The following is a 24,646-nucleotide window of genomic DNA, read 5'->3' as shown; positions in this document are numbered from 1 at the left end:
GATTAACCAGAGACAGAGTGTGGAATGAAACAGGAGGATCAACTGAAACACACTGCTGAGGGGAGCAGCGGGCAAGGGCGAGTCAGCAGAGGCCTGCTGCACCATATGGGTAGCTCCCTCCCTGGCTGGGGATCAACCCATGCTGCAGTGGCTGTGGACATCTTCATAGGTTGCATCTTAACCCCTTGTGCCACCAGGGAGGCCCTACACTGGCTATTTTGTCTTAAATTTGTTAAACAAAATTGAAAATTCAGTTCCTTAGTTGTGCAAGTTACATTTTTGGTTCTCAATATCTATATGTGGCTGTTTGCTACTGTGTTGATCAATATAGTTATAGAACATTTCTATGTCTGTGAGTTCCATGGACCATGCTGTCCTCCTACCCTTGCCACTTCTAGGCCTTCTGTTAACTGTTCCTATTGTGACATACCTATCCGCCTGTATCTCCCTTTTTCTTCCAGTGGATAGCCTGCTCTCCAGGTGAGTCATTTGCCTCGGTGTCTGACAGACAAGTTGTGCCTGGTTGAGGCTTTCCTGGACAACCAGGTTTAGAGGCAGTAGCTGAGTATGTCAGCTTATACCTTCTCTATATGTGAACTAATACTATCCTTTTCTTGCTTAGAATTTTCTGTAGCTCTCCAAATAGTCTCCATGCTTACAGGCCCCCTTTTCTACAGCGCTTTCTCTGACCTCTAAGTTTCTGGAGTTTTTAAATCTGAATTTCAGCATAAAACAAACGTACATACATACAAACAATATGCATTAAGTACCTACCTTGTGTGATGTATTGGAAATAGATTGAGGAATGAAATGAATGTGGTCTGGTTCTTTCCCATTGACACTAACTTTATAACAGAGAAACAGGCAGAAAACAAGTAATTAAGCAAATATCTAATTAGAAAGAATGCAGTGATAGAGAATAATAGGAGGATGTGCTCAGTGTAGACCAGGAAGGTCTCTGAGGATTTGTCATAGAAGCTTAGACTGAAGAATGTGGAGCCAGCCATGTACAGAGTATACCTTGGGAGTCTCCCTGTGCAGATTAGCATTTGTTCCTTCTCTGGGACTTCATTCTGTACTGCTGTTTGATGTGGGCTACCTTTGTCCCTCAATTAGGTTGCAAGCTCCCCACAAGCTAAGATCTTGTTGTATGGGGCTAAGCATGTTAGAGGTGTCAAGTGAGTCTTTACTGAGTGAGATTTTGCCATTCAATCCTTAACCATAATGGGGTCCCTCTAGGGCCAGGACAGTCTATTTGGTTTATTTCCCAAATGTCTTAATTTCCTGAAGGATTTTTTTGGTCATAATCATGAGGGAAAATGAGCTGATGCACTAGTAGATTGTGGGAAAGTTGTCATATCTCCTCGTATTTGGCTTCTGGACACCTTTTTTCCTTTCCTGCCTTCTTACTTTGAAGTTTACATTCTTAGAACAGTTTCCCATTTGTTTTCATTGATTTACTAGAAGTAAGGTGGAAAGAAGACTAAAGTTGGGTTCATTGATTTCATTGAATCATCTTTATTGCACATTCTCTGTGCCAGTTACTGACTGCTTCCTTACTAGAGCTAGCCAGGCACCATCCCCTACCTCACCTCGGCATTCTGGTCCTAGTCCTACCACCAATTAGTGAGATAACCTCTAAACGTCAGTGTGCTTATCTTTCAAATGGTGATAATAATATCTGCTCTTCTTGGCCTGTATAGTCATTAGGAGCCAGGTGTGTGAAAGAACTCTGAGCGTCTGGAACAGCTAGGTTATTATTACTGTTAATCTGAGTCTGAGTCATTCCTTTCCTTCTGACTGATTGTGGATTTGCCCTTTCCCGTCTCACTCATCACTGAAGCTGCCTGTTTGCAGCAGGCCACAGCTCCCGAGCTTTTGCTGTCCTGTTGCTCTGTGCTCATTCTCCAGGCCCTTAAAACACCCACCCTGCTCCCGCTCCTTTTCCTGCTCCCACTCCTTACTGTGCACTATATTGGGCTGCTGCCAGCAACACTCTGGCATGTACCCAGGGCACTTCAGACACAGGGAGGCTGTTGTGTTAGCAAATAACTTCGAGAACGGTGATGTGCCTGAGCTTGTCCTTGGCTCCTGTCCCCATCTTCTGGAAAAAGCTGGTTTTCCTGAGTCAGCCATTGTGCCAGGACAGTCTTTTAAGCTGTGGAATTACAGGGGTATTTAGCAGGGGGCATTTGGAACAGGTGGAATGTTTTTCCACCAAACTGTCAGCATGGATATGACCCTTCCTGGCAAGAGGCCTAAAGCCAGACCTCATGTATTGCGATGCCCCAGAGGCCAGCCCCAACATAACATCCAATACATCATCCTAGATCTTTGTGTAATCATTTACCACTTACAGAGCCTTTCATGTCCCTTATCTGTTAATTCTCACAACAATTCTGTAGGGTAGATATTATTATGCTTGTTTCTCTCATGAGAAACTGAGGCTCAAGAGAGCTAATGACTTTCCAAAGGGCCACATAGCCATGAAGTAACAGAGCTGCCATTTGAGCTCAGGTGGTCTGATCCCCAGATCCCACAGTTATTTCAGCTATATCCACAGGTGCCTGCCAAAGCCAGCTCCTAATCTTTGTATCTAACATATTATACTTAACAAAAACATCTTTACATTATCTTTTATAATTCAAGCCTACTATGAAGAGGACAAACATTTTTATCTCTAATACATGAGAAGGTTGAGAGTCAGGTTTAGTGACTTGCCCACCATCACTGAGCTTGCTGGTGGCAGAGTCACGGCTTGAATCTTGCTTTCTAACTTCTACTTAGCACTTTGGTTCCACACTACCTTGGCACCTGGATAGGGGACCTTCTCTGGACCTTTCCCTTTGGTCACCCTCACCCAGGAAGCAAGACCCCCCTCTCACCCCATCCATAAGGCTCCAAGCTAGAAAATGGCCCCAGTGCATGGCCTAAGCACTGATTAGCCTCTGTGATATTTGGGCTTTCTGGCTAAGCTCTCCACTGCACTGGGAGAGGCAGTGTACACACACAGGCTCTGAGCATTCCCTCTGTGCCATGACAGTTCTGCTGAACAGCCTGTTTCTCTATGTAGGGTGACAGTGAGACCAAAATGCTTTCCCTTCTACAAGGAACCAGCTGCCCTACAGATGTGTGCCCTTGGCACAGGAGAGAAGGCACATTCCGCACCCACCTCTCTTTCTTGGGGAAAAATGTACATTCACAGTACTCCAGGTCAATAGCTCACGGAGAGCAGCAGAACCACTGCCAGGTGCAGTGTAATAGAGTGGAGTGAGCTGTACGCTGGAAGTGTCGCCCAGATATAAGTCCCATGTCCGTGTCAACCTTAGCCAGTCACTCGGCCCCTCTGGGTCCCCTGATCTTTCTTTATATGAAAGTAAGGGATTGGACCTGGTGTGCTCTGAAGATGCCTCCAGCTCCACCATGTAGCTTTCCCATTTCTCTCTCATCTAACTCTCTGCACCAGTTCTGTTTTGTATCATGATTCTGCAGTGCTTCCCAGAAGGCCAATTACTGTTCTCTTCCAGGGGATCCTTTCAGATGATCATGGGTTGGCTGCTGCCCTCTGGAGAACGTTTTTCAACCAGAAATGTGAAGACCCTCGACAGCTTGAACTGTTGGTGGAGTATGTAAGAAAACAGGTGAGCACCACTTGCCCTTCCCTCCAGAGTCTTATGGAAAGCAGGTTCTTCCTGAGTTCTGTGGACTTTCAGAGGATCATGAGAGACTGAGTTCCCAGAAGCCAGTTTGAGGAGATTCCAACCAAATCATGTCAGCAGCAGACACTGATGAAGAGCACATTGTGTATCTTCCCAAGGTCGGGAAATTGAACTAGAAGAAAAAGCACCAAGTGGTCTCCTGCTTTCAAAACTTTCAGTCTTTCACTACACATTTGATTGCCTACTGTATGCCAAGTTCTATGCTAGATCCTTGGTATACATAGTCCTGTGAGATAGGGGTATGGCGTTCAGTGCAGCCTCCCCCTGTAGCCCCCATTTAGAGCTCCAGGATTCATTTTTCTTACCCCTGATTTCTAGCAGGTCTGGGCTTAAGGCAGGATTCCACTGATTGCCTTTAAGCCTCTTCCCACTGGATGCTATCCAGAGTCAAGTAGGGTTCTGTCTACTTTAATTCTCACCCTTCTGGTTCCTAATGGTTCCTAACACCAAAACTTTTTAAGGAGAGAAGACTAGAGTGAGGAGACTGCTTAACTACAAAGTTTTCCTCAAGCCTATAGAGATTCATTCCTCCATCTCTCTGACTCCCAATCCCTTATTCATAGGTAACCATACATTTCAGATGAGTGGCAGGGAAGAGGGGTTCCCAGTGAGTCGTCATGCACACCCTGCCTAAAACCCCAAGCTGGATGATTCATTACTCACTAGAGACCTCAGCTGCTCGAAAGCTCATCAGCTCAGGCTGTCCCATGAGTCACACCTGTGCTTCCTGGCTCTGGCCTCTCAAGCTGAAGAGACCTCACCCCACAGTTATTCTTATTCACCTGTGCCCATGGTCTTGAAGCCTCTCATAGCCAGGAAAGGGAAGGCCAGGCCAAGGCTTTCAAGAAGACAGGCTCAATGGGGCCATCTTGTTTAGTGGTGGAAGAGCCACATACTGAGGCTCTTGAAACTCAGAGTAGAGAACCGCAGAAGCCAGGATTTCTGTGTTATGCTTCAAATCTGCTGAAGCTGGGAAGACGGCACTGTGGCCAGGGGATCCCATGCACATGAAAATTCTGAAATACACACTGTTGGTTTCACCCTCAGACAAAAGTATAACTGGCAAAGCAAGTACTGTGTTTTCTGAGAGACCAGCCCAATGTTTCCTTGTGCCGGGGGCCACCTTAAGGGTATAGCTGGGACTTTGCTGGGGGTAAAGGAAAGGGCTGCTATACCACTGCCCCTGTAAGACGTCTCATATTGCCCCCATGAGAGGTAAGCAATAGGAAAACAGTGATGGAACTGTTAGGGAAACTGGGATCTCTGATAGGGACCCAGTTCTATCAGCAAAGCTTTTGAGTACCTACTATGCTATGCACTATGTTAAGAAAGCAGAGATTAATAAAACCCACCCTGCTTTTGCTCATGATTTGCCAAGAAAGCCATTTGGGCACAAAGGCTAACTCTGGAATAAGTCAGTTTATGATGTGATATAGGTAGGAACAAAGTGTTGTGGAAGGCAAAAGAAAAGAGAGACTTGGGTCTCCCTGGTGTTGCAGGGGTTAAAGTCTTAGCGCTACCAACCTGTGGCCAGCCACTTCAGAGCCCGCCCAGGGAGCTGACACACATGGTGCAGCAGACCTCTCCTGTCTCGCCTGCTGCTCCTCTCAGCAGTGTATTTCAGTAGATACGCCTGTTCTGCTCCCCACTGTGTCTCTGGTGAATCCTCTCACCCCCTGCACCTCTGGCTTCCACCCCAGTTCTTGTATACATAAATAAATTAAAAAAAATCTTTTTTAAAAAGAGAGAGGGAGAGAGAGAGAGAGAGACTTAAGTCTGACTTAGCAGATCAAGGGAGACCTGGAAGCTGGACCTTGAGCAAAATCTAGTCCTGTACCATGATGTTTTTGTATGGTAGATGGCCCAAGATCCAACAGGGGTTATATTGAGATTTTCAACCCTGGAGATGGGTGGAGTGGTGGCATCAGGGACAGTAGTGAAGTAGTTGGAAAGAACAGTGGGTTTTATGATAGTTGATGTCCTTGCACTGAAAGACAAGAAGACATGTTGAAAGCTATTCCTGAGGCATATGTGAGAGATTGGGGTTGTTAAAGGTCAGCAGCCTGAAGTTGAAGCAATAGAAGTGAAGGAATTCTTGGAAGATGTAGATGAGCTCAGGTCTAAGAATAGACTGTGGACTCCTGTCTTCTCCCCTTCCCCACATATACTTTCTCACCTGAAATAAAGCCTCATCGGGCCTCCCTGGGGGCACTGGAGTTAAAGCTCACCACTCTCAAGCTGTCGTGAGCCACTGCAACATGATTTTGATCTCTGGCCAGGGTGCTAACCCACATGGTGCAGCAGACCTCTCCTGTCTCACCTGCTGCTCCCCTCAGCAGTGTATTTCAGTAGATCTGCCTGTTCTGCTCCCCACTCTGTTTCTGGTGAATCCTCTCACCTCCCACACCTCTGGCCTACACCCTTATTCTTGTATGCATAAATAAATAAAATAAAATAAATTTAAAAAAATAGAGCCTCATCTTCTGAATCCAGTGCTGATTCCTGATCTGATCCAGGTCTAACTCTGTCCACTTGAAAGCATTTCTCATTCTGCTGCTTTCCTTACTAGCCAGCAGCCTGGAGACTCCTTTCAGAGACCTGTTTACCTCCTGAGATTCTGCCTCTTGCCATTCTGCCCAATGACACCTCCCATGAATTTGCTCCTCTTCTGTCACAGAAGTCCCTTCCATAGTGTGGTCCTCCATCTAGATTACTAGGCCAGTCTGAGAGTATCCAGGGGCCTAGAGTTGCTCAGAGTGGAGGTGTCCATTCTGGCCCTTGGATGGGATGGTTTAGTCCCAAGAATCAGAGCCTTGAGCCCTCAGATTGGAGGCACAAATGGAAGGAAGCCCAGTAGAGACATGATTGTTGTCTCCAGATGTCATTTGGGGAGCAAGAGAATACAGCATATTGTCTCTCCAGTTAACAGAGGGAAAACATGGACCAGTGCTGACAGTCTTAGAGAGTAGCACTGGGTTGTCTAAGATAATGAGCATTTTAACAGCAGAGGGGGATAAACACGTCTAGCCATCCTAGAGGGAGGAGGCTGAGACCCACTGACCAGAGTTAAGGCACTAGAGGACACTAGAGTTAAGGTGACTTGGGATACATGTGTATTATCTAATGTATTCATGAGTCCTATAGGACTAGTTGGGGATAAATAGGATCATGTCTGTGTTACAAGCCCTGACTTCCTGGACTGCAAGCACTTTCTATGTAACCCTATATGAGGAGGAAACATGTCCTTAAAGTGTGTATGTCTATCCATTTATAGGCATGATGGCAAATTCCCTACTGCTTCCAAATGATCTTCAGTGACATTGTTTCCTTGAACCTACTTAAAATGCTATCATCTGGAAAATTATAGACTCTCTCCTTACCCAGTAGCTGGGATGGTCAGAAGCCCCTTAATGTCCTCTCCCCTTACTCTTTGGTAGGCTGATTTCTGATGCCACCTCACATCTGACCTACCCTTGTCCCTTTCCTGTCTCCTGCTCTCCCTCCCTGTTGCAGATGCAGTACCTGGACTCTATGAACGGAGAGGATCTGCTTCTGACAGGGGAGGTGAGCTGGCGCCCTCTAGTGGAGAAGAATCCTCAGAGCGTCCTGAAGCCTAATTCCCCAACTTATAACGACGAGGGTCTTTGACGGTCTTGTTCCTCCAAACTGCTGGCCAGCTAGCTTTGAGGAACCACCGGGGGAGAGGTGACTGTTGGCTCAGGAACCTACAGAAAGTGACCTGAACTGACCTCTAACAGCATCTGTCAAATACCTGGCCCTGGTTGTGTTGATTTTCCTCTTAGGATGCCCAAGAGTATGATCTGGTGGGGTTCAGTGCTGGGAAAATGCTTAGCGCTTCTCCCTCAAGAGAAGCCTTGAGCAAGAGCCCCCCAGCACATATTCCCTAAATCTCCTATAGCAAACATATTATTGATAGCTTTTTCCAAAGGCCAAAGGGATGGGGCTAAGTTAGAAAGGGGCACCCCCTCCCCAAAGGCCCATTGTGGCCTAGGAGCCTTTGTAATGCTGCTGAGTCAAGAAAGGTAACCCAGCTCGCCCTCCAGCTTTGAACTGTGGGGTTGAATTGGCCATTAAAAGAAACAGAACCATGTCTTTGCATGGCTCTTTTTTTATTCCAGGGTCTTTTAGAAACTTATCTGAGTTGGCAGTTGCCATAAATTGAGGAGCACACTGCCCAGCTCAGTTAGAGGCAGGGAGGAAGAGAGGGTCAGGAGGTCTCTGCTGCTATTTTTGCCTCCACCTCGTGTAGATAGCACTCATCTGGCCAAGGCACAGCCTGCCAGGTCCTGTCCTCTGGGACCCAGGAAGCCTCTCATGACCAAGGGACTTGTTATATCCTAAGTCATTTGGAAAGAGGACTCAAGAACAAAGGGCCCTTTGCCACCCCCCACTGAACTGCAGGTGAGGGACATGCTGTCTTCCCTGTTTTGGCTCCCCCTTATATGAGATTTTGTGTGAAAAAAATAACATTCTTCCTGGCTTAGTTATACCTAAGCTACTACCCAGGCCTATGCCCAGCTTTCTATGCCCTTCCCAACTTGTGCTGCAGAGCCCCCTGGTCTGAGCACTCGAGGATCGGTCCCCTCCTCCCTCTGAGATTGGGTCATCTCTTAGGGGATTTTCTTTAAATTTAAGAAAGGGGGCGGGGAACCATGTTGCCCTTCCTTTCCCCCATCAAACTTTGTTCATTTAACTTGCTATAAAATGAGTCATATAAAGAAACTCTATATGGGTGAGGTATATCCCACTTCTGTGAAAACATTACAAATCAAACCGCCTTCTCTGAGTTTATTTAAGATGCTTTTGTTGCAAGTGGAGCTCTAGAGTGAAGCCTCCTCTGTGTGTGTGAGATAATAACACCTTGTAACTCATTACAGCTGGGCACTATTTACATAAACCAGAGCTGAGCCAGGCAGGAATTTGCTGATTAATTTATTTTTAATGGAGTGAAGTATACCATGCACCAAAATAAACTTTACTGTGTGTACCTAACTGCTCCTGGAATGGATGGAAAAATTAATGGAACAGATTTTGGCTCCCAACTCTACGCATTAATTCATATATAAAAATTATTTGAGCCTTAACCCATTTACTGCCCAAGGCAGCTCCCCGACCACAGATCCCAGCCCACAGCACCAGTTTAGCTACTGGGCTTGCTTTAGAATCATGGAATCTCTAGTTTGGAAGGAACTTGAGAAGTTGTTTGGTCCAGCCCTTGTCCAGATCTTGACTCTCCTTCTCAATATCCAGTTGGCCTATGTTTGTATAGGCCCTGTATGAATACTTCCGCCTGGAGAGCCAAGTCCTGTCTGCAAATACTGCAACTCATAATATAGTACTTCATTTCAAAGAGCCAAATTGGATTTATCATGTCTGTGATGTTCCAAAGCCCTCACTTCCTGACCATCAGCATCATTACTGACAGCCCTCCACTCCCCTTCAAGATAAAATCTGACTCCTCAGAGGCTGCAAGACCCTTCTTAGTTTGACCTCTGCTCCATTTCCAGCTTGTTTTTATGAGTTTCTAACCCATTTTTTCTCTGAGCAAACTGAAGCACTTGGGTTACCTGAAAAGACCATACTGTTTCTGCTCCTGGAATCTTTGTTCCCCCTCTTCTGAGAAGAACCCCCATGTGTCCTCAAATGCCCTCTCTCCTGTCTATCCCAGATGTTACCCCCTCCTTTGGTGGTATCCTATTCTAGCACTGCTGGCACTTACTTCAGTGAAACTGTTTCTCACATCCCAGCCCTCCGTCCTTTGCCGTGAGCTCCTGCACTGTGGGCCCTGTCCAGGTCAGTCATCTTTGTTTTTCCAGTGCTCAGAGTAGGGAGTAGGCACCAATGTAAACTTTGATAAATGAAAGAAGGAAGCAAGGCTATTAGTAATTATCACTACGAGCCCAACAAAAAAGCCTCTTTCTGGGCCATTCTCTCCATCTGACCTGCAGTTCATCTGATTTTAACAATTAAGTATGAATTGCCTCCTTTGGCCGTCTCATAAGAATGAAAGTCACGTGTTTTTTTTTTACAGCTGAATGCTTTTCTAGTGAAATTGTTACTAGACCAGACAAGTGAAGGACATGGTTTCTTGCCCTGGGGAAGACTGCTCTCTAGGAATAACTTTATCATTTATTTGTACTCTGTATATTTCCAGAAAGGATCACAGCAAAATAAGAGACCCAATTATAATAAAACTGCAAAATGACCAAAGAAAATGTGTAAAAGATGCAAGTATTGGGAAGGAAGAGGAGAAAAGAATCATGTTAGAAAAACTAGTCTGCTAATAGCCAACTCGCATATAAAGTATTTTAAATGTATTATCTCAAAATAGTCTTGTAAATTAAGTGTCCTTGTCATTATTACCCCATTTACACAAGTGAGGGAATTAAGGCTCAGAGAGGCCTGGAGGGTCATCTAGGGTGAGAAGGGGCCAAGAGTATCCCAGCCCACATTTTCCTACCCTGGTTTCTCTGCTCTTTCCCTATCCCACAATGCTGCCTACAGGTCAACCAGGAACCTGCAAGTGAGTATAAAAACTTGCTCTGAGTTTCCTGACAGCCAAAGATAGAAATAGGAAAGGCTGAAAGTTATTTCCATTGTCACATGAAAAGTGCACTTCATTCGTAAGAAGAAACCAATGTTTTCCTTACTTGGGAAGAGTATATTAGAAGGATATGAAATATCCTTTAAATATGAAATTTAAATATGAAATACTGAACAGTGAACAGCACCTCTCAGATTTCAGGTTTGACTAAAAAATTAGAAGTAATAAAGAATTGCTATATTTTATGTCAAGCAGAGATTAAAGCTCAGGCCTCAATTCGGCAAATATTTTTCGCCCTTCTTCTCTGTGCCCGACGCAGCTTGGTACTTTCACTTGTTATCTCCCTTAATCCTCAGTGACAATTCTGTAAGGTAAGTGTTACTAAACTCCTGATACAGATGAGGAAGCTGACACTCTGGGAAGCTAGTACTTAACCTTGCATGTAGACTCTGGTGGTTCTGATGCCCAAGTCCAGTTTTTAGTTCTGGAAAAGGAGTACTAGTTGGGGGAAAGGAAAGCTGTACCATAGTTTAAAATTAAAGGAAATCTGAAGCAGTACTCCAGCCCAGGGGCTTGTGCAGGCACATATACATTCTACCGGAAAAATCAAAACATGAGCATTAAAAACTGGAGGAGCTTGGAAGGGAGTCAGGACATAAAAAATGGGCAAAGACTAGGGAGGTAAGAAAACAGGGAGTGCAGACCTGTCCTGAGGAGGCAGGAACAGGAAGTTCTTCAGACTGAAGTGAACCAACTAAGTTGCTTAGCGAAAATGGTTGCAGAGACCCAGGCGGGGCCGTGGGTAATGTACCTGACAGGCAGCAGGTTGCCCCCCTTGTTCTTGGTAAGGACCGAGTGAAGATGCACAGCAGTGCTCAGTGGATTGGCTCCATCAGGAAGGGATTCTAGCCATTCAGGCTTGATTGTGGGAATTCAAGGGGACGTTCAACCCCCCGAGACATTTCCTTAGGAAAAAAAGTCATCAGGACTTGATGCCTTACTACATGAGGAACCTGAAGGTCATTGAGTTCTCTTGGGAGCGGGGAGATGGCGATATCTGGCAGAAGAGGGGAGCTTGAAAGGAATCCTCTGTGTTGTTCCTTCCCACAAAGGGCTCATACAGGAGATAGGGAGGGGTTATTGCCCCATTATGCAATAAGGAAACCAGTCCAATGAGAGGAAACCATTTTGGTGCAGGGGATCCTGTAGCAAGGTGAATAGTCTTATGTCTTCCATCCCATTGCTTTTGGTGTACCTTGGTTAGATCTGGTGGAAGACGGGCTTTGGACAATAAAGATGCCCAAGCAGGGCAAGAGCCTAGGCCAGGACTGGACCTTAGGGGATGATCAGGACTGAGGACTAAGTTTTGTCCTGGCTATTGAAGGGACATTTGAAATTAGGAGACCGGCTGAGTTCGCAAAGGTGAAGTATAGAGTGTAGACCAGGGATATGGGTAGGAGGAGGAGGGGTGAGCACCCAGAAAGCCGGGAGGAGCATGTGTGATAGTGTAGAAAGAGCTGGGACCAGCATAGTAGGTAGACTCTTGAGTGGGAGCCAAGAGAGATGAGCCTTCTGGAAGGAGGAGGGTTTTAATGCTGCATAGTGCAGAGAATAGAGACCAGGAAGTAAGTGAGCCTTAACGACTAGATAATTCCAGGAACAAGATTTTTGTGAAAATAAAAATTGTAAAGGGTTAAGAAGGTGGGGTTGTGGTATCTTGGGAAATGCCAAGCTAGAAGAAATGAAGAAAAATTAGGATTAGGAGAGCAGAATGAAAACTAAAGCATTTTCAGCATGGGGGAAAGCTGGGGATATGTATAGGGGTGGGGAGAAGTCTGATTAAATGTTAAAAGCACTTAATGGAAACCTTTTATAAATCTTAGGAATCATTAGATCCCTGTGGAAATGGAAGCCTGGTCTTGAGGACAAGAGCCTGGCTTCGGAGGGAAGAAGGTGACCTTTTCCTGAAGCCAGAGATTGGGGGACAGATGGAGGGACAAGGGATTTCTGAGATGATAGCTGGGAGGGGAGAAAGAGCTCGTGCTGACCTCAATGCCAGGGAATCTAGAGTGTGTCAGCCATTAGGGTAAAGTGGGAAAGGGGACCTGGCAGGTTTGCGGGCAGAAAGGACAGCCCCACAGTGATTGAACTCTTCCTCTGGGAGTGGCTTTCCTGTACTTGTGACTGTTTTTGCCCACTTCTACTCTGCCCCCACTGCCAGATTTCAGGGGCCTGGCCATGATCCTCTACCCACTTACCTGGGTAACCACCCATCACAGATTTTCTATGGCTTCCAGGGCACTTCTTGAGCCATGCTGGTGAGCCTGAGATCCAGACTCTGCCCTGGTGGAGGATCCCCCATCTCTCTCCTGAGGGCAGAAAAGGGTGCAAGCATCCTGGAGATCCTGACTGGGGAATTTCTGAGTCTGACCTGTGATGTCAGATTGATAGGATACAACTGACCCCAGCCCTCTCAGCTTACAGATGGGGCCCCAGAGACTCACTCAAGGTTATATACCAGGAACTAGAACCCACTGATCTTGCTGGCTTGCTCCTTCCCACTTTTTTTCTCTCCCCACCATAGAGAAACAGCCTCTTTACTTCCCAGTCACTCTGAAATACTGCAGTAGGGCTGTACCCTGCTTGAAGGGTGAGGGGTGGGGATATTTCCTCTAAGTGTCCGGAAAGGGTCATGAGCTCTAAACCCCAAGCACTTGGTTTATACCTTGGCTTAATCTGTGGCTTATAATTATTTATGAGTCAGCTGTCCCACTAAACTATGAGTTCCTCCAGGCAGAGGCAAGTCTTACTCGTCTTTGGGCCCACAGTGCTGGCCTAAAGTAAATAAATGTTGGGTGGATTGGATGGCCAGAGAGGGGATGGGATGGGAGAGGGAAGGAGAGGTGACTGGATTAATAATGTTGGGAGCTTAAGGGTCAATGGATAATATCCTTCTCCTCCCAAGTTCTGAGCAAATTAAGAAATAAGACACAAGGACAGAAATCAAAACAGTGGCTTTACCCATATTTTTACTAAAGCTGATTGGAGGAGGTAGCATCCGCTTTCTGTTCAAATGGAGTTGTTAATATCCTCCCCAAAATAAACATGCCCCATCCCTAAAATTAGACCTCTCCCTATTGGGGGCAGAACCTTCTCTGGAAGTTACCATATAGATCAATGGAGAAATAAGTCAGCTTTGTGTATATGGGAGAGGGAGACCCATAAAGGCTTGAATCCAGCTCCTTCCTAAGCCACCAATCAAACAAACTAGTCCTCCTCTGGGGATGGAGTGCGGAGGCAGAAAAAGGAGTCGTCTCCTTTCCTCCCTGAGAGTGGGGTGGGAATTCCCTCCCTTATGTAAACCCAAAGGACAACTTGTCCCCCACTATCATTTGGGATATGAGAGAAGAGGTGAGACCCCACGATCACAGTGTCTACAGTCTAACCCAGGCACAGCCTTACTTTTCCAAAACAAGTATGCAAAAACTCATTATGTTTCCATATGCTGGAGGTGCAAAGGCATCTGTGTATGCTGAGTGGACAGCAGGTCTTGCCTCCTGTGAGGTGAGCTAAGGCCAAATATCAGAGCCACACTGCTGACACAGCCCATGTTCACTTCCATTCTCTGATCTAGAAGAGGCCAGAGACTGACGAAGAGGAGCTGTCTGGTCACTGCCTCATTTGTCTTCAGGTCTTTGCTGAGCCCCTGCCCTTTCATGGCCAAAAAAGCTCTAGAAGTCAATAGGACCAAGCTGCTACTAATATCCTCAGTCCAGTACTTGACATAGAGTAGCCCATTTATTCCTCAACAACCTGGTGAAGGAAGTGGTGTTGGTCCCATTTTACAGATTAATATGTTGTGGTTCAGAGTTGTGTTTGTTCAACTCTCCCATTGACTCCATAGTGCCAGGGCCAGTGGACCCCATGAAGGTCTCTGGTGCTCAAAACAGTGAACCACACCCTCCTGAGTGGCTTCTGGGATTATGGTCCTTTGGCACTAATCCCCTGGGGTTCTGCTCCCAAAATTATCCCAAAATGCCTCTTTATGAATCTTCCTGATCTCTTGGCAGCCAGGCCCTCTTCAGAGGGTGGTCTTCCGCAGCCCTTTGGCTGCACCACAGCCCCTACCTTCCTTCAGCAGGCATGTCCTCTAGTCCTGTACAGAACACCCTACTTGCCTTTCTGTACATCTTGAGATCTTTCTCATCATTCAATACCCAGCTTGAGCCAAACTGGGAATCCCTACCACTTGTCCTTGAATCTCTAGTATTTAGATTGCTTGACCCTAATTTAAGAGATTTGGGTACACTCTGGCTCCCCTCCTGGCCTAGCTGCTCCTCCCTAGGAGTCCTGTCTTCCCTATCCATGGATGCCACATTAAAGGTGTATGGCAATATCAGCATCAGAGCGACCTGCAACTGGAGGGCTGCAGCCCAGCCTCTGTTCCCACCACCCCCACACAACAGTCACCAGCTAAAGTGCCACTTGGTTTGTTGGAGACAAAAGACAAGGCTAAATAGCCCCCGGGATGGCAGAATGAGGCCAGGCAGGCGCCTGACACACCTCCTGGACAGGAAAATATTTTTCTTCCTCTTAATAACAGTGATTAAGGGGCCTGTGCCTAACACTCTGCAGTCAGGGTCTGGGCTGAACTATCTGCTGCTCCTATCACTCTGGGCCCCCACCTTGAGGCTTAGCCCCAAGGCCAGGATCCACCCATTCACCTTCGTATGCCCTTTACCCACTCAGTGCACAGGGAGGGGAGGGGCAGCCAGTCCTGCAACCAAAGGGGAGGGGGTTTATTTCATTTACATGCTTTTAGTACCAAAATATCAGAGGTTCAGCCCTTTGCCTTCAACTTAGCCTTCCAATGCCTGCCCCTTTCAACTGCTCTCTATTGTACACAGACCCAGCTTGAGTTGTCAAGACCATCCCATTGGGCCCTCCCTGGTGGCTCAAGGGGTTATGAAGCAATGTGCAGCCTCTGCAGCATGAGTTCGTTCCCCCCTGGCCAGCCAGGGAGCAACCCACATGGTGCAGCAGACCTCTCCTGTCTTGCCTGCTGCTGCCCTCAGTAGTGTATTTCAGTCACTCTGCCTGTTCTGTTCCCCACTCTGTCTCTGGTGAATCTCTCACCTCCCTGCATCTCTGGCCTGTACCCCAGCTCTTGTATGCATAAATAAATAAATATTTAAAAAAAAGACCATCCCCACTGCTCAGACACCCATGTACAAAGTGCTCTATACCCAGATGTGCACACATGAGGACACATACACAGGTACACAGACACTTCAGGCACACAGGCTTGAATGCAAAGGTACATGTACAGTGATGTGTGACTAGATACTTAGAGTCAAGCAGACAATCAAGGGGCCTCGCTGGTGGCCTAGGTTAAGTCTCAGCACTATTATCACCACTATGGTCTGAGTTCGATCCCCAGGCCAGGGAGCTAACCCACTTGGCACAGCAGACCTCTCCTGTCTCGCCCACTGCTCCCCTCAGCAGTGTATTTCAGTAAATCTGCCTGTTCTGCTCCCTACTTTGTCTCTGGTGAATCCCCTTACTCCCCGCCCCCCCCACATACCTGTGGCCTACACCTTAATTCTATGCAAATGTTAAAAAAAAAACCTTCCAATTAAAAAAATTATTACAAAGAAAGCAGACACACAAATAGCACGTATGGTATGTACATGTGTACACAGGTACAGTTATGCATAGGTATATGCATATCTATATTGAGACATGAAATTGCCACAATTTATAGGATTTTTACTTACAAAAATGGAATCCAATACAAATGTGGACATGGAGGAAAATATACAAAAACAGAAAGTAATTTGTACACCCATATTCCAGCAGCATTTACAATAGTCAAAAATTAGGAACAACCCAAGTGCCCAACAGTGGGAAATTGTTTACTATCCTTTATTAAAAAGAAAAGAAATCAGGGCCTCCCCTGGTGGCGCAGGTGATTGAGCGCAGCTCTGTGAAGCTGTCTGCAGCCTCTGCAGCGCAGGTTCAATCCTGGCCGGCTGGCGAGGGTCCCACATTGCTCAGCATACCTCTCCCGTCTTACCCGCTGCTCCTCTCAGCAGTGTATTTCGTCAGTCTGCCTGTTTTGTTCCCTGCTCTGTCTCTGGTGAATCCTTTCACCCTCCCGCGCATCTGGCCTGTACCCTGGTTCTTGTATAAATAAATAAATATTTAAAAAAAAAAAAAAAAGAAAAGAAAAGAAATCATGTCACAGACTACAAAATGGATGGACCTTGAGAACGTTATGCTAAGTGAAATAAACCAGTCACAAAAGACCCTGTAAGACTACTTAAATGAGATACCTGGAGTGGTTGTTTGTAGAGACAGAGTAGAATGGAGGTTGCCAGGGACAGAGAGGGCAAAAGAGAATTGTTTAATGGATATAGAGTTGCAGTTCTCAACATGAAAAGAACTCTGGAGAAGGATATGATGGTTGCACAACACTGTGTGTGCTTAGTAACACTAAGCTGTACACTTTAAAATGGTTAAGAGGATAAATTTTAGTGTATTTTACCACAATTAGAAGTAATTTTTCTAAAGAAAGAGCCAAGAATGTGTCCCACCTAATAGATGTACTCAAACGACAGAATAAACACGGGAGCTCCACGCAGAAATAGGCCTGCCTTCCCTCCCGGAACACTTCACCGTCCCCAAGGTCCTGATTCTCTGCTTAAACAAATGTGGAGATAAGGCCCTGATGAAGGCCTTGCCACCTCAGCTGCCCACACAGCTCATTACCTTCCCACGTCTGACTGCTTACTCAACCCCTGCACCTCGTGCAGCCCCCCCACCCCCAAAGAGAGCCTCCTGCAGCCTCTGTTTCTGTTCCTGCCTCTGGGGTGAGACTGACCCAGCCCTTCCGCTCTTGTCACATGGCCTCTCCTACTATCCCCACCACCTTATATCTAGACTCCTCCAAGTTGCAGCCCCCTGCATCTTTGGCTCCAGGGCCCAGCTCAATGCTGGAATCCCCTAAGTTCATCCCCCACCTCCACGCATATGCTAGGTCCCATGTAAAGCTCTGGACATAGAAGAACATGTGTGTGGTCTGGACATGATCACAGACCAGATAAACTACGTGCAATCATTGCTAAGCAGGGCAGTGAGTCCTAGTGATAGGTCTCCTGCTCCCATCCTCAATGGACCTTGTCCCTCCATAGAAAGGTGATGCCTCAAGCTGGCATCACCCTTGTTCACTCTTGTGACTACTAGCTGCCTCCCCAGCTACCATCTCATGACCGCCCCCCCCTCCACCACCACCCTTTTGCAGAGCAAAGTCTCTCACTCATGGTCTTGAGGACTCTACTACTTTCACCCTTATCGGGGGCAGAGCACAGAAACCTGTCTGCCCTATTTTTCTCCTGACTTTGCAGAGTGTCCCCCACCCACCCTCTGAAACCATCTAATATGCAGCCCCTGAGGAGGGGAGGAAGCTTGGGTCAGACCCACATCAAGCCAACAGTATCCCTGGATTGAGAGGATGTTGGAAGCGCAGCCATCTGGAATAGCTTTTCCAAGGGGTGGGCCTCAGCCTCTGGGCCCAGGAGTACCTGGGCACTTGTTAAGAAGGTGGGCTCCAGAAACCTAGCCAGGCCTCCTAGATCAGAATCTCTGGTGGGCAGAGCCTGGGCATGTGCATTTTAACACTTCCCAGTTATTCTGGGGGGCTAAGGTGAGAGCCATTGGTCCAGACCCTCGAAGGATGGGCTATGAGCTGGGGTGGGGTGTGGTGGGCAGTGTGAGTGCCACATTTCTGGAGGTGGAGAGTGGCAGCGTCATTTTGCGAGCAGAGAGAGGTCTGGATGGGGGTCAGAGAGATATTGCCATCCTTGGCAATCTTGTCTCATGCTCCGTTCACCTCTTATTTAGGGCCAGTGTGCAAGGCTTGCAGTATCCATCATGGTATGTTTGGGCTTGTGGTCAGTCTCTGTTTATGTCAGTTTATGTGAGTTTGATTAAAATGTGTGGTCTGTGAGTATCAGCCTGTAATCTGTGCTTGTCTGTCAACTAAATCAGCCCGTCTACTTGGTGTTGACGTTTCTATGTTGAGTCATTCATCCACCCTGGTGTGTGCAGGCATGCATGCATGTGTGCGTGCACATGCACGATTGTGTGTTCCTGGGCAGGCCCATTATTCAACCTCCATGGGGACTCTGAAAAGTCAGGAGGGAACTTGCTTAGGCGCCTGGTGGGGAAGCCCAGTGAGAGGAGGGAGGTAGGAGTGTGTTCTGAGGACCTAACTCTGCTGCTTCCTGAGCGGGCGAGTCCCAACAGCAGGCAGACAGGTGAGGCTGACCCGACAGGTTCCTAAGGCCAGGGGCAATGAGGCGGAGCGTCACTCTGAATTAGGGTGGCAACGGATTGGGGCCCTGCCACACACTAGGGAGGTTAGCAGGAGGCAGTTCTGCTAAATCTTTTTCCTGCAGCAGCCAACCTGGGATGCAGGCCATGGAGCCCGCTGGTGGGTGAGGGCAGCCAGGTGAGAAGGCATGTTTGCAGGCCTAGGTCCTGGGGGCCTGGGAGCCCAGGGAATGGCAGGGCCCCTGCGGGGCCGGGTGGAGGAGCTGAAGCGGCCGTGGTGGCGGGAGAGTTCACCGCTGGTGCTGCAGCACAGCGAGGCGGCTAGACTGGCAGCCGATGCACTCCTGGAGCGGGGTGAGGCTGCTTACCTGCGGGTCATCTCTGAGGAGCGGGAGCTGCCCTTCCTGAGTGCCTTGGACATGGACTATATGACCAGCCATGTACGTGGAGGCCCTGAGTTGGGTGAGGGCCAGGGGCCAGAAACTTCAGGACCAGATCATCTCAGCCTGCTCTCTGAAGTCACCTCAGGGACTTACTTCCCCATGGCCTCGGACGTGGACCCCCCGGACCTGGACTTGGGCTGGCCGGAGGTTCCCCAGGCCACAGGCTTCAGCCCCACCCAGGCTGTGGTCCACTTTCAGCGGGACAAAGCCAAGAACATCAAAGACCTTCTGCGTTTCCTCTTCAGCCAGGCACGCACGGTAAGGGCTCATCTCTTCAGACATTCATTTCACAGACACGGAAAAGGAGGTCTGAGATGGGAAAGGGACCAGACCAAGGTCAGTAGTTTAGGGTCAGTATTGGGACTAGAACCTCTGGTGTCTCTCAGATCACAAGCTCCCAGACGGTGGGCGTGTTTTATTTACTTTGGTAACCCTTTGGCTCTCAGAGACATCGCCAATCAGTCAAAACCAGATGGGCCTCAGGGATCCACAAATGCCCTGGAAGTGCATGCAAAGTCATGCATACTGCAGAGAGGGAACCCCTCTGGCTGTTTCATGGAAGCCAGTCCATAGCATTCATCAGATTCTCAAAAAGGTTCATGACCCCAAACTAAAACCCCAAACTTGGGGAACATCTGAATCATCCCTTAATTCACAGAGGAGGAAACTGAGGCCAGGGAGGGGCTGGGACATGTTCAGGGAGGTCCAGTCAGTGACTAAAGCTCAGGGCTCAGGGGGAGAAAAAGGGGTCTTTGACTCAGGCCCTGAGCCCCAGGCAAGGCCCTGCCTCTTGGCCCATGTCCCCAGCTGCACCCCACGCATTACCTCCTGCATCTCCGGCTAGGCCTGAAGCAGGGGAGAGGGCATGGGCTTCAACATAGTTTTGAGGGCTGGCCTTGAAGATCTCCTCTAAAAGAAGAGCGGAGGCTCTAGGAGCGGGGCTGGGGAGCGAGGGTTCAGGAGAAAGAAGCAGAGCAGGCAAGGGTGGTCAGTGCAGGGGAAGATTCTAGCCACAGACTAGCACAGCTTCACTCCTGGATCCCTGACCTCTGAGTCAGGAGGCAGGAGAGTGAATCAGATGACCCCAGGCGGGATTTGAGGTAGGGTTGGACTCAGTGCCCTGTCTGGGGGAGCAACCCGAAGGGCTCCTGCTGCAGAGATCAGGAGCAAGGATGCTGGGATCCCACTGGTACCTCCAGAGCTTTCCTGCCAAGCCTGCCTGTGCCCCAGGCAGGGGAGGGCCAGGACTGATTGGCACTGGGAATGGGGTTATTAGTGAGGTGGCTCCTGTGGCTGACATCATCACCCCTGCCTCTTTCATCTTTCCTACATGTTGTCATTCCCCCCACCATCCCTAGTGGTGGTCTAGGTGCCTGCCTTGCCACCTCACCCCCTATCTAGACCTCTCATTTCTGGGCCAGGAGCCAGGCTTCCATCATTACAGGTTGTCACCCACTCTCAGAGTTACCTTGGGAGGTGCTTCCTTTTTCTGCAACCCAATGTCCTCCTTTGTTAAGGAGGCAGCAGGAAAAGAACATTTATTGAAGCTTCTGTTGTGTGTTGAATATTTTCACATTTAATTCCCCACAACTCTGAGATGTAGCTATCATTATCTCCATTTAACAGATGAGGAAATTGAGATTCTCAGAGCTGAAGCAACTTGGTCAAGGCATATCACTAGGAAGAAGCTGTGCAGGTTCAGTCCAGTTCGATCTGGCTCCAGAGCTAGAGGGATTTGCTCTGCTTCTCTCTTCTGAACGGAGGAGGTTCTCACAGCAGATACATGCAATGGGAAGGGACTTTTGGGAACTTGGTGGTGTCAGAAGGGTGGGTTCAGGGGTTCTCTGGGGCAGCCTATTATATGAGGGGTGGAGCACAAGCCTCAGCCCCTCAATTTAGCAGAAAACTTGGTTGTACTTGACATAGGTGCAAGTGAGGAAGATGGCAGAGTTGCACCTGCTTCTGCACCTTCACAGGCAGGTCTGACAAAGGGCACTAAATACTGCAGCTACTGATGGGTAGTTCTGACCCTTAAGAATGGAGACTGAGACTCACAGTCTGTAGGCAAGAAATAGGATAGAGCTAGAGGGGAGAGTGTGAGACCTAGACTGGGAGTTGGTGTCTATGTTCTGTCTCTGACTTCTTTCCCCTGTGGGCCTCAGTTTCCCTGTATGTTGAGTGGAACTTTAAGCTAGTGCAGCTGATCCACAGACATCTTTGAGAATTTGTTCGCAGATAAACACTGCCCTCAGAAAAACGCACACACAAACTTTTGTACAACTTCTGTGGGTCTAAGGCAACAGAACCTCCCTGTTTCCACACAGGGAGCTAAGTTAAGATGTCTAGGCTGGATGTTCTCACAGGCTCTAGTCTCCTCATTTTCATTTTCAAGCCTTGCTCCCTCACCCTCCCTTCCCCAGGGCTGAGCTTCCTGCTTCTCCCTGCAGGTGGTGGCTGTGGTGATGGATGTGTTCACTGACATGGATCTTCTGTGTGACCTCATGGAGGCTTCGAGCCGGCGTGGTGTCCCCGTCTACGTGCTCCTGGCCCAGGAGAACCTGAGGCACTTCCTTGAGATGTGCTACAAGATGGACCTCAATGGGGGACACTTGCCGGTCAGCCAGGGGCAAGGGACAGTAACTGGGGAGAGTGGAGTCAGAGAGGACAGAAGAGTCAGTTGGGTGGTCATTAGGCACTGGGGTCAGTGGGAGTGGGGCATCAGGTTCTCTTAGCTGTTTTGGGTTTAGAGACACCATGGAATTTATTTCTATTTTTTTAATTTATTTTTTAAAAGATTTATTAATGCATACAAGACTGGGGTGCAGACCAGAGTTGCGGGAGGTAATAGGATTCACCAGAGAGAGTGGGGAACAGAACAGGCAGATCTACTGAAACACACTGCTGAAGGGAGCAGTGGGCGAGACAGGAGAGGGCTGCTGCGCCATGTGGGTAGCTCCCTGGCCAGCCAGGGGTTATCGAACTCATGTTGCAGTGGCTGGCAATAGCTTGATAGCACTGTTTTTAACCCCTGCACCACCAAGGAGGCCCCACCATGGGATTTAGACACGGCTTGAGCTCCATTCTCTCAGGGTCATCCCTCAACCTCCCTCCCTCCTTGGTCCAGAACATGCGAGTGCGGAGTACGTGTGGGGACACGTACTGCAGCAAGGCAGGCCGCCGCTTCACAGGGCAGGCCCTGGAGAAGTTCGTCATCATCGACTGTGAGCAGGTGGTGGCGGGAAGCTACAGGTAAGCCAGTGAAGTGGAGGGAGAGGGCGTGGGACTTGGTAGCCTTGAACTTTTCTTTATTCACCCATCCCTTCCATCACACACTGGGCAGCTGCCACGTATGAGGCATTGCACTGGACCCCAAGGACTCTGTGGGGAGGGAGAGTACCCCAGGCCAGGCCCTGGAGGAGCTCACACTGTAAAAGGATTACCTTAACGCCCATGACATAGAAAATAACTAGTGAACCTCAGAATTGGAGGGACTTTAGGGAATCTTTTCCTTGGTCCATTTTACAGATGGGGAAGTTGAGGCCTTGAGATGGGAAACAACATGCCCAAGTCTACTAAGCAGATCTGGGACTTGCAGGCTCTAGCATCAGAGCTCTGCCCACTCTTTTGAATCCTGGTGGTGGGGGAGTGGATCTGGTTTTTTGGTCTGTCTCCCAGTTGTGATTCCTGCCTAGCCCCAGGTTCCTGCCTTTGCCTGATGACTCCATCCCTTCGCCTCTAGCTTCACCTGGCTTTGTAGCCAGGCCCACACTAGCATGGTGCTGCAGCTGAGGGGCCGCATCGTGGAAGACTTTGACCGGGAGTTCCGCTGTCTCTATGCTGAGTCACGGCCTGTGGAGGGCTTCTGTGGCGGTGAAGACTCCCTGTCTCCCCGGGCACCATGCCCTCCCCCAGTGGCCTTAGCCTTTGGGCCCAGAATCCCAAGCCCCACATCCTCATCGCCCTCTAGCACCAGCCTCAGCAGCATCAAGTGCTCACCTCTCACTGGCCGTTCCTCCTACCTCGCTCTGCCAGGAGGCGGTGGCTGTAGTGACACGGGTATAGGGTCCTCATCCCAGGGGCCTGTCCGCCGTGAAGCCAATGGCCAGCCTTCTCTGCAACGCCAGCTGTCAGACCCTAACCATGGCTCTCCACCAGGGCCCTATAGGGCCAACCTGGGCAAGCTGGGGGCCTCCCCATGGTCCCAGTCCTCCCCTGCCCTCAACCAGAATAATGCCAGCCCCTTGACCTTGGCAGTGGGGTCACCTCTGTTCTCTCGTTCTCGTCCCCTTCTTCCCTTCCCCCGGGGTGTCCCAGCCTTGTCCCGGCTTCCAGAGAATGGGCTCTCGGGAAGCCAGGAGCCTAGCCCCTCACGAGGCCGCTGGATACCCGGCACAGCCCTGGAGATGGTGGAGGAGAAGAAAGTGTCTCTGAGTCAGAGCCATGGCCAGCTGGATCTCCTCGTCCCCTTTCCCAGAGCCCGGGAAACAGGAGGCCCTGGTTCTGGAGTTAACCTCAACTTGGGCTCCCTTCGGCCTGGCGAGCAGGCCCTAGAGGACAGGAGGTTGTTCCCAAGTCAGAGATACAGCCAGCTGGATCTCCTGCCCCAGGCCCAGAATACCGGGGATGTCCCTGAGTCTGGTTCCTCCAGACCTGGTGATCAGACTCCAGAGGACAAAAGGCTGTCCCCAAACCACAGCCATGGCCAATTGGACCTCCTGGTACAGTACCCCAAGGCTGGGGGCTCCAGAGTGTCCCCCGAAGCCAACTCGTCAGCCAGACCTGGCAAGCAGGGCTCAGATGAGCGACGACAAACCCTGGGCCACAGCCAGCTGGACCTCATCACAAAGTTTGGCCCATTCCGTGGTGAGGGGCCAGGGCCCAATGGTTTCCCCAGACTGAGTCCTGCTCAAAAGGCTACAGTGAGCTCTGGGGATGAGAAGTGGCTGACCCTGGGCCACAGCAAGCTGGACCTCATCACCAAATATCATCAGTTGCAGGGCACCAGGCAGGGATCTGAGCCTGGGCTCCCTACAGGGCCCACAGGCGGCCATCGCAATGGCAGTAGCAATGGCCTGCTTGGAGATGAGAAACGGCTGACCCTGGGCCACAGCAAACTGGACCTCATCACTAAATACAACAAGTCGAAGTTCAAGCTACTCCGAAGCCGCTTTGAGTCCTAGTCCTGTTCTCACAGGGATAAGTTCCTCCTGCATCCAGAGACTCTAGACTTGCTCAAGTCCTAGACTGTGGGGGTGGAAGCTCTGGCAGAGGGCTACATAAGAATGAGAGAGTGTTTAGAAGCCAGATAAGACACTCCTAGGCTCAGGATTCTTGTTCATACCCACACACATGCACACACATACATGCACGCATACCCACACAGGGAAATGAAACCCATAGTTACTGGGCACTTGCCATTTGGCACTCTGCTGGGGACTTCACACTGGCTACTTCTCATCTCTCAGCCTCACAGCATCCTACAGGAAAGACCTCAGTGAGTATATCCTAGGTATTATCTTCCCTCTCCTATAGATGTGGAAGTTAAGTGAGTGGTCAAGCACATGTAAGAGTTTGGAGGACTTGCT

At 48.9% G+C, this 24,646-nt stretch overlaps 2 protein-coding genes across 5 annotated transcripts in view; both read left to right on the top strand.

Moving 5' to 3' along the window:
• Positions 1-7,367, top strand: part of UQCC1 (ubiquinol-cytochrome c reductase complex assembly factor 1) — a gene marked incomplete at both ends in the record, with an annotated part of 102,633 nt that extends 95,266 nt beyond the window's left edge. For all 4 annotated transcript variants that reach the window (XM_084246477.1, XM_084246475.1, XM_084246476.1 and 1 more), the window contains 2 exons: positions 3,528-3,641; positions 7,233-7,367. In XM_084246477.1, coding sequence (XP_084102603.1) covers positions 3,528-3,641; positions 7,233-7,367 — 249 coding nt within the window. The remainder of the gene's footprint in view (positions 1-3,527; positions 3,642-7,232) is intronic.
• An 11,424-nt stretch (positions 7,368-18,791) lies between these two features.
• FAM83C (family with sequence similarity 83 member C) lies at positions 18,792-24,241 on the top strand (the record flags this gene model as incomplete). The annotated part of the gene is made up of 4 exons (XM_084247560.1): positions 18,792-19,319; positions 21,509-21,676; positions 22,186-22,310; positions 22,801-24,241. The coding sequence occupies exons 1-4, from the start codon at positions 18,807-18,809 to the stop codon at positions 24,239-24,241; spliced, it is 2,247 nt and encodes a 748-aa protein (XP_084103686.1). The 5' UTR covers positions 18,792-18,806.
• Between the last annotated feature and the right edge of the window lie 405 nt (positions 24,242-24,646).

Source organism: Talpa europaea (genome assembly GCF_964194135.1).
Source record: "Talpa europaea genome assembly, chromosome: 11".
In the NCBI taxonomy this organism is placed as follows: domain Eukaryota; kingdom Metazoa; phylum Chordata; class Mammalia; order Eulipotyphla; family Talpidae; genus Talpa; species Talpa europaea.
Note: the sequence above shows the minus strand (reverse complement) of the source record. Positions and strands in the feature narration are given on the sequence as shown.